Here is a 16,498-nt window from a genome sequence, read left to right on the forward strand (position 1 = left end):
TGCTTGGTTTTTGTATCAGGGTTATGCTGGCTTCACAGAATGAATCTGAAAGTATCCTTTCTTTTTCTATGTTCTGAAATACTTTGAGTAGTACTACTGTAAGCTATTCTCTGAATGTTTAGTAGAATTCTCCAGTAAAGCCATCTGGGCCAAGGCTTTTTTTTGTTATTGTGAGTTTTTTTTTTTTATTACCTTTTAAATCTCTTTTGTTTTTATGGGTCTGTTCAGATTTTCGACATCATTTTTAGTTTGGGTAGGTAGTGTGTTTCTAGAAACTCATCCATTTTCTCTACGTTTTCAAATTTCTTGGAGCATAGTTTTTCATAATACTCTGTTATGATCCTTTTTATTTCAGTTGGTCTGTTGTAATGTCCCCCATTTCATTTCTTATTTGGGTTATCTGCATTCTCTCCTGTTTTTCTTTTGTCAATCTGGCCAGTGGTTTGTCAATTTAGTTGATCTTTTCAAATGACCAACTTTTGGTTTTGTTAATTCTTTCTATTGTTTTTCTATTCTCTATTTCATTTATTTCTGCTCTAGTCTTTATTATTTCCTCTCTTCTGGTGGCTGTGGGCTTCTTTTGCTGTTCTCTTTCTATTTTTTTTGAGTTGTGTAGCTCATGTTTTGATTTTATCTCTCCTTGCTCTCTGTTCTCTGTCAGTTTCTTTTCCATTTGGTGCTTGGTTTAGTTCTTTATCTCTTCATTGATGCTTAGGGTTCTAGTATTGGCATTTGTCTCTGTTTTACTTAGTTTTTTGGGTCTTTGCCGTGCAGGGACAGTGTGGTGCTTCTGTCTATAGCGCCATGTTGGCTCCGCCTCCACAAACTTCTTAGGATCTTAAGTAATAGAATAGTTATTAGAAGAAATGAAATTTTGGTTTTCTATCTTAAGACCATTTGTCAACAATAGTATCTGGATGCTGGGAAGCGATGGACAAATCTCAGCTAATTTTTCCCCTCTATATATTTTTTTTATATATATTACAAGCAGGAATGCTGACAGAAAGCACTAGTTTCCTCAGCCTTTTTAGGAATTTATAAGTTTTATGAACAGATTAAGAATTACGAATGACTACACGAAAATGTCAGAATCAACTCGACGGCAGTAGGTTTTTTTTACACAATAATCACCAGGCCAGGCTGTACTAAGAAAACCTCACCCAAGATTGGCATCAGAATGCATGAAAAGACATAACTGATAATCATACCTGGACTATGACTGATGATTGCTTGATAAAAGAAATTACAAAACAATAATCGGCCAATAATCTATCCTTCAGGGAAAATATAAACAAGGGGAATAAAAGAGGTATGTTTTCAGAATGGAATAGCAGAATGTCCCTAGGCCTGGAACCCAGATAGCCCTAGGTTCAAACCACTGACATCTTGCCAGGTGTGTGACAGGGCAAGATATTTGACTTTTATGAGGCTCAACTCTTTTTTCTACACCCTGATATACGCCACCACTGACATTCTGGTGGTTCACATATCTATTTCCCTCATACTGAGGGCCACGCCAGGCTCTACTGCTGAGCTGCATGCCCACAGAGCTGCTTTCTAGCCACCTCAAACTCAATGCATCCCAAACCAAACAGCACTTTTTCCTAAATCTGGGCCTTCCTTTGTCTTTGCTATCTTAGAAAAGAATGATATTCTCCTAAACATTAAACTTGGGGCCACCATTTCATCAAATTTCCATCTATCTACAGTCACCAAGACCTCTTTAATAGCATTCAAATCCACCCCCTTCTCTTAAACCTCACTGCCTTAACCTAGGCCCTCATTTATCAGAATAGTCAAATGATATTAGGGTCTCCCATATGCCTTCCTATAATTCTACCCTCCTATGAGTTGGAATCGACTCGACGGCACTGGGTTTTGTTTTTTTTTTATTCTATCCTCCACACTAATTAACAGATTAATCTTCTCAAAGCACAAATCTAAATATAAAATGACTTTTTAAACTTGCTAAGTCTCCTCTTCCCCAACAATTTTTAGAATAAAGTTCAAATTGTCCAGCTTGGTACCTGAAAAAAAAAAGCCCTTACTTATTTTACCCTAACTCTGATATTTCACTTCATATCACTCTCACAGCTTCTACGTAAATATACCAAACTACTTTTTCTCTTCCTTCTGCCTGGAATACGCCCACATCCTCATTTAGCCAACTCTAATTCGCCCTTTGGCTTTTGGGTCAAACACCATCTCTTTCAAGAAGGATGCCTTCTACTCCTCCCTATTGGTCTGATGTAAGTACCTCTCCTTTGGGCTTTCTTGGCACCAGGTCCATATCTCTACCATAACACTTCTAACCCTGGGCCCTAATCACTAGTTTACTTAACTGTTTCACCTCTAAGCTCCTTGAGGACAGGGACAGGTCTTATTCAAACTCATATTCCCATGCATTCTTTTATTCAATAAACATTTATTTAATACGTTTGGTGTTATCTTTGGTAGCACAGGTACAGGCAACACAATGTAGGAGGTTTTGAGTCACATGGAGTTTGCATCCTGATTCCATCACTTATAAGCTGTGTGACCTTGGGCAAATTATTGTAAAGTAGGATATCTTATTCACTCAGCTATACCAAAACCACTCAGCTATAGCAAAATTAAAATAAGATGATGTTCGTAAAAGACTTAGCACAGTACCTGGCATGTAATAAAATGGCAAGCATTATATAGAACAAATTAAAAAAAAAAAAGTATTATTCTCAAAGAGCTTATGAGACAGGCAAGAGATCAGACTGGCTATAATTAAATAACCTCTGATTTAATATCCTTGGAATCTAAACCTAAGTACAGACCACCATATAACTTTTACTGCTGGCACTCGAGGACTACTTGTGACTAACAAACTAGGTGCTTAGACAAGGGCCCATATTTCCTAACCCTACACGCTTGACCAGCTATAAATTACTGATAACCATCCTGAGTTGTTTTTCAAGTCCCCCACCAGGTGCAGAGCATGCACAGTAAAAATCAAGGTAACCTATGAATGACCTTCTACATGAGATAATCATGACCAAAGATCCCTTGCCAGGACTTGAACCAGGATCCAGAGACATCGGGCATACGCAACATCCCAGAATAAGTCCTGTTTGACATCCCAGCAGCCTCTGTGACAGACTCCATCTTAGTTCCAACAACCTCTGCAAGGAAATCCATCTTGAATTCCAAATGTGGGCGCACTTGACTTTCATAATCCCTCCTCTTCTCCTGCAAATTTCCACCCATCTTTTTTTTTTTTTTTTAATGAATAAAGATAATGCCTTTTTATAAGCCCTAAGAAATCCTTAGTTCAGGAGAGACTGGAGACTAGTGTAGGCAGAAACCCCTCTCCATCTCTCCCTCGTGAGCCTTTTTACTTTCTTTCTATCACTAATAAACCTTTGTTTGTGTGGAATCTCTGAGCCTCTCCTGGTCATCCTTGATCAGAAGAATTTAAGAACCTAGGCAGGGCTTAGTCCCAAGCTGGGAAGCCTTGCCCTGTAACACTTACATTTTAGCAAAGTCTCACAGTATTAATGTAGACACTCTTTAAGTGAATGAATACGGTATATGTACACAAACAAATCCCTGACCCCAGGTTAACAAAGCTTCCTGCCCTGCATGACGCCATTAAAACTGTATTTTGCTACTTCTGGGTTATTTTTCCCTGCATACGCTCCTAACCTTAACACACAGCGTGCCAGCTTTAGGCAAGTACATACCATTATGCTATTGCAAGCCTGCAATCATACTCAATGCAAGTGTTAGTCAATGGCAATAGTCAGTATAAGTCTAATGTTGAAATGTACCATCAAACAATAACCAATTACCAGATTACTAACCATATGTCCTGGATTGAATTATGTCCCCCCAAAAATGTGTGTATCAATTTGGCTGGGCCATGGTTCCAGGTGTTGCGTGATTTTCCCGTGCATTGTAAATCCTGCCTCTATGATGTTAATGAGGGAGGATGGGTGGCAGTTATGTTAGTGAAAGTGAGGCAGGACTCAATCTACAAGACTGGATTGTGTCTTGAGGCAATCTCTTGAGCTATAAAACACAGAAGTGCACAGAGAGACAGGGGGACCTTGTCACCTGATTAGGGTCCATGCCCTAGAGCAGTCGAGCTAATGAAACGTACTCGAAGTCAGAAAGAGTGAGAAGGTTAATTTAGGAAATGACACTACCGGGGATCCAATAGTAACCCTGACTGTCTCTATGGAGTCCCAAAAAGCAATTTTTCATTACAGCTTATGTAGAATTTTTACAAGGGTTACAAGTGTCTTCGTAGCCCAAAGATAGCATGGCCAGGGGAGTTATTCATTATAATATAGTGACAAGAGACTCTTTATCAGACTAAAGAGATACATGCCAGACATCTCTTTTTCAGGCTAAAGATATACATGTCAGACTCTAGGCTCTAATTTCCCTGTGAGGGATTATAAATCACAGGTGGTCAGACAGAACTAAACGAAGTTATTTGCATCAGATCAAAACAAAGAACAAAGTCATTCGCATTAGATAAAAATAAAGTCTTTAACAAAGGTATGGGACGGAGGAGGCAGGCAGAGGAAGGAGAAAAACTTATAGGTTCATCAGGGTGTTAGTTACATCAAGCTCTCAGTCGCCTACTTTGAAAAGCAGAAAACATGCCAGGGAGTTATTAGGGTCACAACCTTATACCACCAAGAAAGCAGTGCCAGGAGCAGAGCGCATCGTTTGGATTCAGGGTCCCTGCCAGGAGAAGCTCCTAGTCTGGGAGAAGATTGATAAGAAGGCCAACAGAGAGAGAAAGCCTGAATTTGGACATCCTGAATTTGGACTTTTAGCCTCCTTTACCATGAGGAAATAAACTTCTCTTTGTTAAGCCATCCCCTTGTGCTATTTCTGTTACAGCAGTGCTAGCTAGATAACTAAAGACACCACACAGCCTGAATAAGGTCTGGAGCTGTTTACAACAAACCCAGGGAGAAGCCTTGGGAACAACATTTCTTCATCCAAAGGCCTTAGGATAACCTCCTCCTCCCTAATCCCTGAAACAGGGTATTAACCAACGTTAGTTATCTGCCAGACAATATTCCATGCATTTACACCTAATTCTCACGATACTCCTAAACTAAAAACCAAACCATTGTCATCAAATCAATTTCAACTCACAGCCACCCTATAGGACAGGTCAGAACTGCCCGACAGGGTTTCCAAGGCTGTAAATCTTTACAGAAGCAGACTGCCACATCTTTCTCCTGCGGAGCAGATGGTGGGTTCAAACCTCTGATCTTTCGGTTAGCAGCTGAGCACTTAACCACTGAGCCACCAGGGCTCCTTATAATGCTCCTACCAGGCAGGTATCATTTTATCTCAGGAAAGAAACTGAGGTACAGAGATTAAATAACCTACCCAAGGCCATACAGCGAGCGCCAAGGCCTAGGCTAGGCCCCTGTCAATCTCCTCTTAAATTCTGCACCATACTGCCTTCCCTATCTGATACATTTATATAATAGACGTATAATAATCAGGAAGGATCAGTTGGGTTAGAGAAATGATCTTTGCCCCTCCCACCCCCAGCAGAAGTTCATATGAGGCTGAAAGTGAATAGGCTATAGGCTGGGTCACCCACAAGCAAGCAAGCATTCAAGTTAGTTCTGAGGGAGGTTTGTAAAGCCACTCAACATACAACCCATTCAAGAGTCCAGCTTTGACATTTTCAAATAAAATTAGCTCTAGATGTGATCTGGGGTACAACAAAAACCTTCTCCCAAAGGTCTGTCACCATAAACCCCACAGACCCACAGATCAAATACAGAGGGGGACAAAACAAAGACAAGACAAAGACCACAAAAATCAAGGGGCAGGAGGCTCATGACAAATTATGGACAACATTGCAAAGAATGGGAATTCCAGAACACTTAATTGTGCTCATGAGGAACCTGTACATAGATCATGAGGCAGTTGTTCAGACAGAACAAGGGGATACTGAGAGGTTTAAAATCAGGAAAGGTGTGCATCAGTGTTGTACCCTTTCACTATACCTATTCAATCTGTAAGCTGAGCAAATAATCTGAGAAGCTGGACTATATGAAGAAGAATGGGGCATCAAGATTGGAGGAAGACTCATTAACAACCTGTGATATGCAGATGACACAACCTCGCTTGCTGAAAGTTGCAGAGGACTTGAAGCATGCACTGACAAATATCAAAGACCACAGCCTTCAGTACGGATTACACCTCAACATAAAACAAAAACCCTCACAACTGGACCAATAAGCAACACCATGATAAACGAAGAAAAGATTGAAGTTGTCAAGGATTTCATTTTACTTGGATCCACAATCAACACCCATGGGAGCAACAGTCAAGAAATCAAAAGACGGGAGGCGGGGCCAAGATGACGGACTAGGTGGACGCTACCGCGGATCCCTCTTGCAACAAAGACTTGGAAAAACAAGTGAATCGATCACATACATAACAATCTACAAACTCTGAACAACAAACACAGACTTAGAGACGGAGAACGAACAAATACGGGCAGACAGCGATCGTTTTCAGAACTAGGAGCCAGCGTACCAGGCAGGTGACCTTCGGAGCCCGATCTGGGGCAGAGCCCAGGGGGGCAGACGGCACAGACAAGGGGCCCAGCCCTACCCCCCCCGAACCCATCCCGGTAGGGAGTCTAGCTGGTTGGCGCCGGCAGCGTAGCGGCGCAGCCGGAGGGAGAAGCACCCGGGAGGCAGTGACTGATCTTGGAGCGGGGAGAGCAGCATCCCAGCCGGGGAGCCGGCCCACCGGGAGCTTGGGGGGAAGCGGGCGTGGCGCGAGCGTGGGGATCAGCTATATTTCCCTGAAGCGACCCCGGGGGGGGCCCAGACATTCGTGCGGGGGACGCCCACCCAGTTCACGCATGCAGCGCAGCGCTCCGGAGGGAGAAGTCTCCGGGAGGAAGTGGCTGGTCTTGGAGCGGGGAGAGCAGCGTCCCAGCCGGGGAGCCGTCCCGCTGGGATTTTGGCCAAAGCGGGCGGAGCGTGAGCGTGGGGTCCAGTTATATTCCCCTGAATAGACCCCGGGGGCGGGCGCACCCGTTCGTGCGGGCGACACCCACCCAGTTCACGCGAGCGGAGTGGCGCGCCAGAGGGAGAAGTCCCCGAGAGGAAGTGACTGGTCTTGGAGAGGGGAGAGTAGCGTCCCAGCCGGGGACCCGTCCCGCCGGGTTTTTGGCGGACGCGGGCGGAGCGTGAACGTGGGGATCAGCTCTATATTCTGTGGTGCTACACTCCTAGCTCTCTGATCCCCCCCCCCACCCTCCCCAGGCAGCTCCATTAACATCCGAAAACCCTGAGCCAGAAGGAGAATTCAGATAGGGATCTGACTGCATTTTTTTTTAGCTGATTACCTGGAAAAACTAGTTTCCCAGTGATGGCTCGGAGACAGCAGTCCCTATCAAACCACATAAAGAAACAGACCATGACAGCTTCTCCAACCCCCCAAACAAAAGAATCAAAATCTTTCCCAAATGAAGATACAATCTTGGAATTATCAGATACAGAATATAAAAAACTAATTTACAGAATGCTTAAAGATATCACAAATGAAATTAGGATAACTGCAGAAAAAGCCAAGGAACACACTGATAAAACTGTTGAAGAACTCAAAAAGATTATTCAAGAACATAGTGGAAAAATTAATCAGTTGCAAGAATCCATAGAGAGACAGCATGTAGAAATCCAAAAGATAAACAATAAAATTACAGAATTAGACAACGCAATAGGAAGTGGGAGGAGCAGACTCGAGCAATTAGAATATAGACTGGGACTTCTGGAGGACCAGGGAATCAACACCAACATAGCTGAAAAAAAATCAGATAAAAGAATTTAAAAAAATGAAGAAACCCTAAGAATCATGTGGGACTCTATCAAGAAGGATAAGTTGCGAGTGATTGGAGTCCCAGAACAGGGAGGGGGGACAGAAAACACAGAGAAAATAGTTGAAGAACTCCTGACACAAAACTTCCCTGAAATCATGAAAGACGAAAGGATATCTATCCAAGATGCTCATCGAACCCCATTTAAGATTGATCCAAAAAGAAAAACACCAAGACATATTATCATCAAACTTGCCAAAACCAAAGACAAACAGAAAATTTTAAAAGCAGCCAGGGAGAAAAGAAAGGTTTCCTTCAAGGAAGAATCAATAAGAATAAGTTCAGACTACTCAGCAGAAACCATGCAGGCAAGAAGGGAATGGGACGACGTATACAGAGCACTGAAGGAGAAAAACTGCCAACCAAGGATCATATATCCAGCAAAACTCTCTCTGAAATATGAAGGAGAAATTCAGATATTTACAGGTAAACACAAGTTTAGAGAATTTGCAAAAACTAAACCAAGACTGCAAGAAATGCTAAAGGAGACTGTTTGGCCTGACGACCAATAATATCAGGTTCCAGCACAATACAAGGTCACAAAACAGAACGTCCTGATATCAACGCAACTCAAATAGGGAAAGCACAAAAACAAACAAATTAAGATTAATTCTAAAAAATAAATAAATAAACAAAATAATACACATAACAGGGAATCATGGAAATCAATAGATAAACGATCACAATAATCAAAAAGAGGGACTAAATATAGGAGGCATTGAACTGCCAGATGGAGAGTGATACAAGGCGATATAGAACGATACAAGTTAGGTTTTTACTCAGAAAAAAATAATAAGGTAACCACAAAAAGGAATATCAATTCCATAACTCAAGAAAAAAGCCAAGAAAAACATAACGACTCAACTAACATAAAGTTAAACATTAGGAAAATAAGGATCTCACAATCTACTAAGAAAAACGTCTCAGCACAAAAAAGTATGTGGAAAAATGAAATGGCCAACAACCCACATGAAAAGGCATCAAAATGACAGCACTAATAACTTATTTATCTATAATTACGCTGAATGTAAATGGACTAAATGCACCAATAAACAGACAGAGAGTCACGGACTGGATAAAGAAACACGATCCATCTATATGCTGCCTACAAGAGACACACCTTAGACTTAGAGACACAAAAAAACTAAAACTCAAAGGATGGAAAAAAATATATCAAGCAAATAATAAGCAAAAAAGAAGAGGAGTAGCAATATTAATTTCTGACAAAATAGACTTTAGACTTAAATCTGCCACAAAGGATAAAGAAGGACACTATATAATGATAAAAGGGACAATTGATCAGGAAGACATAACCATATTAAATATTTACGCACCCAATGACAGGGCTGCAAGATACATAAATCAAATTTTAACAGAATTGAAAAGTGAGATAGACACCTCCACATTTATAGTAGGAGACTTCAACACACCACTTTCAGAGAAGGACAGGACATCCAGTAAGAAGCTCAATAGGGACACGGAAGACCTACTTAAAACAATCAATCAACTTGACCTCATTGACTTATACAGAACTCTCCACCCAACTGCTGCAAAATATACTTTTTTTTCTAGCGCACATGGAACATTCTCTAGAATAGACCACATATTAGGTCATAAAACAAATCTTTGCAAAATCCAAAACATCGAAATATTACAAAGCATCTTCTCAGACCACAAGGCAATGAAGCTAGAAATCAATAACAGAAAAATTAGGGAAAAGAAATCAAATACTTGGAAAATGAACAATACCCTCCTGAAAAAAGACTAGGTTATAGAAGACATCAAGGAGGGAATAAGGAAATTCTTAGAAAGCAACGAGAATGAAAATACTTCCTATCAAAACCTCTAGGACACAGCAAAAGCAGTGCTCAGAGGCCAATTTATATCGATAAATGCACACATACAAAAAGAAGAAAGAGCCAAAATCAGAAAACTGTCCCGACAACTTGAACAAATAGAAAGTAAGCAACAAAAGAACCCATCAGGCACCAGAAGAAAACAAATAATAAAAAACTAAATGAATTAGAGAACAGAAAAACAATTGAAAGAATTAACAAAGGCAAAAGCTGGTTCTTTGAAAAAATTAACAAAATTGATAAACCATTGGCTAGACTGACTAAAGAAAAACAGGAAAGCAAACAAATAACCTGAATAAGAAACGAGAAGGACCACATCACAACAGAGCCAAATGAAATTAAAAGAATCATTTCAGATTACTACGTAAAATTGTACTCTAACGAATTTGAAAACCTAGAAGAAATGGATAAATTCTTGGAAAAATACTACCTACCTAAACTAACACATTCAGAAGTAGAACAACTAAATAGACCCATAACAAAAAAAGAGATTGAAACGGTAATCAAAAAACTTCCAACAAAAAAAAGTCCTGGCCCAGACGGCTTCACTGCAGAGTTCTACCAAACCTTCAGGGAAGACTTAACACCACTACTACTGAAGGTATTTCAAAGCATAGAAAGAGATGGAATACTACCCAACTCATTTTAGGAAGCTACCATCTCCCTGATACCAAAACCAGGTAAAGACATTACAAAAAAAGAAAATTATAGACCTGTACCACTCATGAACATAGATGCAAAAATCCTCAACAAAATTCTAGCCAATAGAATCCAACAACATATCAAAAAAATAATTCACCACGATCAAGTGGGATTTATACCAGGTATGCAAGGCTGGTTTAATATCAGAAAAACCATGAAAGTAATCCATCACATAAATAAAACAAAAGATAAAAACCACATGATCTTATCAATAGATGCAGAAAAGACATTTGACAAAGTTCAACACCCATTTATGATAAAAACTCTTACCAAAATAGGAATTGAAGGAAAATTCCTCAACATAATAAAGGGCATCTATGCAAAGCCAACAGCCAATATCACTCTAAATGGAAAGAACCTGAAAGCATTTCCCTTGAGAACGGGAACCACACAAGGATGCCCTTTATCACCGCTCTTATTCAACATCGTATTTGAAGTCCTAGCCAGGGCAATTAGACTAGACAAAGAAATAAAGGGTATCCAGATTGGCAAGGAGGAAGTAAAGTTATCACTATTTGCAGATAACATGATCGTATACATGGAAAACTCTAAGGAATCCTCCAGAAAACTACTGAAACTAATAGAAGAGTTTGGAAGAGTCTCAGGTTATAAAATAAACATACAAAAATCACTTGGATTCCTCTACATCAACAAAAAGAACACCGAAGAGGAAATAACCAAACCAACACCATTCACAGTAGCCCCCAAGAAGATAAAATACTTAGGAATAAATCTTACCAAGGATGTAAAAGACCTATACAAAGAAAACTATAAAACTCTGCTACAAGAAATTCAAAAGGACATACTTAAGTGGAAAAACATACCCTGCTCATGGATAGGAAGACTTAACATAGTAAAAATGTCTATTCTACCAAAAGCCATCTATACATTTAACGCACTTCCAATCCAAATACCAATGTCATATTTTAAGGGGATAGAGAAACAAATCACTAATTTCATATGGAAGGGAAAGAACCCCCGGATAAGCAAAGCATTACTGAAAAAGAAGAAGAAAGTGGGAGGCCTCACTCTACCTGATTTCAGAACCTATTATACAGCCACAGTAGTCAAAACAGCCTGGTGCTGGTACAACAGGCATATAGACCAATGGAACAGAATTGAGAACCCAGATATAAATCCATCCACATATGAGCAGCTGATATTTGACAAAGGACCAGTGTCAGTCAATTGGGGAAATGATAGTCTTTTTAACAAATGGTGCTGGCATAACTGGATATCCATTTGCAAAAGAATGAAACAGGACCCATACCTCACACCATGCACAAAAATTAACTCCAAGTGGATCAAAGACCTAAACATAAAGACTAAAACGATAAAGATCATGGAAGAAAAAATAGGGACAACCCTAGGAGCCCTAATACAGGGCATAAACAGAATACAAAACATTACTAAAAATGATGAAGAGAAACCAGATAACTGGGAGCTCCTAAAAATCAAACACCTATGCTCATCTAAAGACTTCACCAAAAGAGTAAAAAGACCACCTACAGACTGGGAAAGAATTTTCAGCTATGACATCTCAGACCAGCGCTTGATCTCTAAAATCTACATGATTCTGTCAAAACTCAACCACAAAAAGACAAACAACCCAATCAAGAAGTGGGCAAAGGATATGAACACATATTTCACTAAAGAAGATATTCAGGCAGCCAACAGATACATGAGAAAATGCTCCCGATCATTAGCCATCAGAGAAATGCAAATTAAAACTACGATGAGATTCCATCTCACACCAACTAGACTGGCATTAATCCAAAAAACACAAAATAATAAATGTTGGAGAGGCTGCGGAGAGATCGGAACTCTCATACACTGCTGGTGGGATTGTAAAATGGTACAACCACTTTGGAAATCCATCTGGCGTTATCTTAAACAGTTAGAAATAGAACTACCATACAACCCATAAATCCCACTCCTCGGAATATACCCTAGAGATACAAGAGCCTTCACACAAACAGATATATGCACACCCATGTTTACTGCAGCTCTGTTTACAATAGCAAAAAGCTGGAAGCAACCAAGATGTCCGTCAACGGATGAATGGGTAAATAAATTGTGGTATATTCACACAATGGAATACTACGCATCAATAAAGAACAGTGACGAATCTCTGAAACATTTCATAACATGGAGGAATCTGGAAGGCATTATGCTGAGCGAAATGAGTCAGAGGCAAAAGGACAAATATTGTATAAGACCACTATTATAAGATCTTGAGATATAGAAAAAACGGAGAAGAACACATACTTTTGTGGTTACAAAGGGGGGAGGGAGGGAGGGAGGGAGAGGGTTTTTTATTGATCAATCAGTAAATAAGAACTGCTTTGGGCAAAGGGAAAGACAACACTCAATACAAGGAAGGTCAGCCTAATCGGACTGGACTAAAAGCAAAGAGGTTTCTGGGATAAAATGAAAGCTTCAAAGGTCAGAGGAGCAGGGGCTGGGGTCTGGGGAACATGGTTTGAGGGGACTTCTAACTCAATGGGCAAAATAATTCTATTATGAAAACATTCTGCATCCCACTTTGAATTGTGGCGTCTGGGGCCCTAAATGCCAACAAGCGGCCATCTAAGATACATCATTTGGTCTCAACCCACCTGGAGCAAAGGCAAAGGAGGAACACCAAGGTCACACGACAACTAAGAACCCAAGAGACAGAAAGGGCCACATGAACCAGAGACCTACATTATCCTGAGACCAGAAGAACTAGTTGGTGCCCAGCCACAATCGATGTCTGCCCTGTCAGGGAGCACAACAGACAACTCCTGAGGGAGCAGGAGACCAATGGGATACAGACCCCAAATTCTCATAAAAAGACCATACCTAACGGTATGACTGCGACTAGAGGAATCCCAGAGACAATGCTCCCTAGAACTTCTGATGGCACAGGACAGGAACCATCCCCGAAGACAACTCATCAGGCATGAAAATGACTGGTCAGCGGGGGGGAGAGAGATGCTGATAAAGAGTGAGCTAATTAAATCAGGTGGACACTGGAGAGTGTGTTGGCAACTCTTGACTGGAGGGGGGATGGGAAGATAGAGAGAGAGGGAAGATGGCAAAATTGGCACGAAACGAGAGACTGAAAGGGCTGACTCAATAGGGGGAGAGCAAGTGGGAGAAGGGAGTAAGATGTATGTAAACTTACATGTGACAGACTGATTGGAATGGTAAATGTTCACTTGAAGCTTAATAAAAATTAATTAAAAAAAAAGAAATCAAAAGACACATTTCATCAGGTAAATCTGCTGCAAAGGACCTCTTTAAAGTATTGAAAAGCAAAGGTGTCACCTTGAAGACTAAGGTGCCCCTGACCAAGCCATGACATTTTCAATCATATCATATGCATGTGAAAGATAGACAATGAATAAGGAAGACCAAAGAATAATTGTTGCCTTTGAATCGTGGTGTTGGTGAAGAATACTGAACATACCACGGACTGCCAAAAGAACAAAAAATCTCTCTTGGAAGAAGTACAACCAGGATGCTCCTTAGGAGCAAGGATGGTAAGACTGCATCTTACATACTTTGGACACGTTGTCAGGAGGGATCAGTCCCTGGAGAAGGACATCATGCTTGGTAAAGTACAGGGTCAGCAGAAAAGAGGAAGACCCTCAATGAGGTGGACTGACACAGTGGCTGCAACAATGGGCTCAAGCGTAGCAATGATTGTCAGGATGGCAAAGGACCAGGCAGTGTTTCATTCTGTTCTGCATAGGGTTGCTAAGAGTCAGAACTGACTGGACAGCACCTAACAACAACAACAACAGGGAGCAAGTAAATTTCCTTAGGAGTTAAGAACAATTATGCTAGTGAAGAAAGCTCTTGGGTTATCAAGGAGCTAAGGAAATGAAGAGCTGTGCCCACTGACAATTTTGCACAAAGCTGGAACTGTCCTCATGTATGGAATACCCAAGGAGCCCTGGTGCCCCAGTGGTAAAAATGCTGACAGCTAACCGAAAGGTTGGTGGTTCGAAACCACCAGCAGCTCCTCAGAAGAAAGATGTGGCAGTGTGCTTCCATAGAGATTTACAGCCTTGGAAGCCCTATGGGTCTGTATGAGTCAGAACTGACTTGACTGCCGTGGGTTTTGGGATGGAATGCCCACAGAAAAAGAACTCATCCCAATTGCCACAGTCAAGAAAGGCCAGAGAAGACATGATAATTAAATGTAATGTGGTATCCCGGATGAGCTCCTGGAACAGAAATGTGGCATCAGATAAAAATTAAGGAAATCTGAATTACATGATTTTACTTAATAATACATCAACTTTGGTTGTGACCAAGGTGTCATACGAATGTGGGATGTTTATAATAGGGGAAACTGGGTGTAGGTTATGTGAGAACTCACAGTACTATCTTTACAACGTTTCTGTAAATCCGAAATTATTCTACAATAAAAAATTAAAGGGATTTAAAAAAAAAAAAAAAGTCCTCATTGCCTACTCCCATGAGCCTAGAACCGGGACACAAGGTCTCTCAAAACCTAGTATCAGAATCAACTGGTGTTATTTGTTAAAATGAAGATGCTCAAGCCCCACCCCATAATTACAAGGGGCGGGGGGCAGAACGTACATTTTATCAAGTATACCAGGCGGTTCCTCATGCATCCTTAAAAAGGAGACCCAGAGGGACACAGCCTGCATTTTAACGGCATACCAGATGGTGGCGTTGGTTTCTTACGCATCCTAAAGATGGAGAGCCACTGTCTGAGCTGTTAGCCCAATGTTTTCCACCTTTAGGAGTCGGAATCAACTCCAAGGCAACGAGTTTTTGCACAGAGAAACAGCCACCAACAAGGCACGAGCCCTCTCAGAGGGAAATGGCCCTCCTAGGCCTTGACCTGCCGCGGGACAACACATTCCCCGCCCCCCCCAACAGTAAACAATCCTAGGCTATCGGGTGATAGGAATACTTACCACAAGAAAAAAAAAAAAAAAAGGGTCCTAGTTTCAGGCCTCTTACCTTTCTAAAGAGACCTCCAGGCACCTATCGTGCCTCCAAACAGAGACCCTGCCCAGCACTCGCTCCTCTGAAAGAGCCCTAGCGGCCACGGATTTCCAAACCCCCGACACACCCACGCCCGAAAAAGTGAGAGGCCCAGCGGCAGCATCCCAGTGGGATGTCCTCTTCTGCACACCGACGGCCCCGGCTCTCTGGCCGTTTCTGGAAGCGATCCTCCCTAAGTGTCGTCTCCACAACGAGGAAAGCCAGGCCCTGGTACCCGGGGTGAGGGTTCGCGCCTCGGCCGTGTCAGTATCGAGACCTGTCACTTAGTCGCTGGATCTCTGTGTCCTCTACTTTCACACCTGCCCCTTAAGTTCGTTTCAAAGGAGCAAGAACCGGTCTGCAGACCCCTAGCGGGCGCGCCCCGACCACCAGCAGCGGGACGCCGGTGGGGAGAAGAGACGCGGCCAGGGTGCTTCGAAACGCGTTGCCGTGCCGCGGGGACTTGTGGGGCGCGACCGAGGCGACCCCCAGAGCCCCCCGCGCATCCCTGATGCTCGCTGCTCACCCCGCCGCCGCTGACCGCGCCGATGCCGTCGAACTCCCGGCCCAGGCCGTCGAAGTCGTCGAGCACGTACGCGCCGCCGGGCGCTAGCAGCGCGCATAGCAGCAAGGGCACCGCGGCTCGGCCCGCCGAACCCGCGGCGGCTGTCATCGCTTTCGCTCGGCGTTGCCTGGAAGCCTCTAGTAGGCTCTCAGCCATTGTGTGGGTCACATGACTCTGGCGCCCAGGGAGGCGGGTCCGGCCGCCGCCACGATGGAGAAGGGCAGGAGGCCGCTGACGCTGCCGCCGCCATCTTGAGTGCGGGCTACGGGCAGCCAGCGGAGCCGGAGTTGTGTTGAGGCGGCAGAGCGAGCCTTTTCTTGTCTGACCCCAGCGTCTCAGGACGCGTCTACCACGTGGCAGTGGGTGGCAAAGCGAGAAGGAGGACCCGACTTCGAGGCTCTAGCCAAGCCTCAGTTCAGCTATCACCTTGGTGGAGTCACTTGACTCTGTTCCTAAATT

General features: G+C 42.5%; 1 protein-coding gene across 1 annotated transcript in view; it reads right to left on the minus strand.

Annotated features, from left to right (window-relative positions):
- GALC (galactosylceramidase) overlaps positions 1-16,195 on the minus strand; it is a 76,854-nt gene extending 60,659 nt beyond the window's left edge. The window contains exon 1 of the mRNA XM_049898011.1: positions 16,001-16,195. Within this exon, the coding sequence (XP_049753968.1) occupies positions 16,001-16,195 (195 nt within the window). The remainder of the gene's footprint in view (positions 1-16,000) is intronic.
- Positions 16,196-16,498: the final 303 nt, after the last annotated feature.

Source organism: Elephas maximus, chromosome 10, assembly GCF_024166365.1.
Source record: "Elephas maximus indicus isolate mEleMax1 chromosome 10, mEleMax1 primary haplotype, whole genome shotgun sequence".
Lineage (NCBI taxonomy): Eukaryota > Metazoa > Chordata > Mammalia > Proboscidea > Elephantidae > Elephas > Elephas maximus.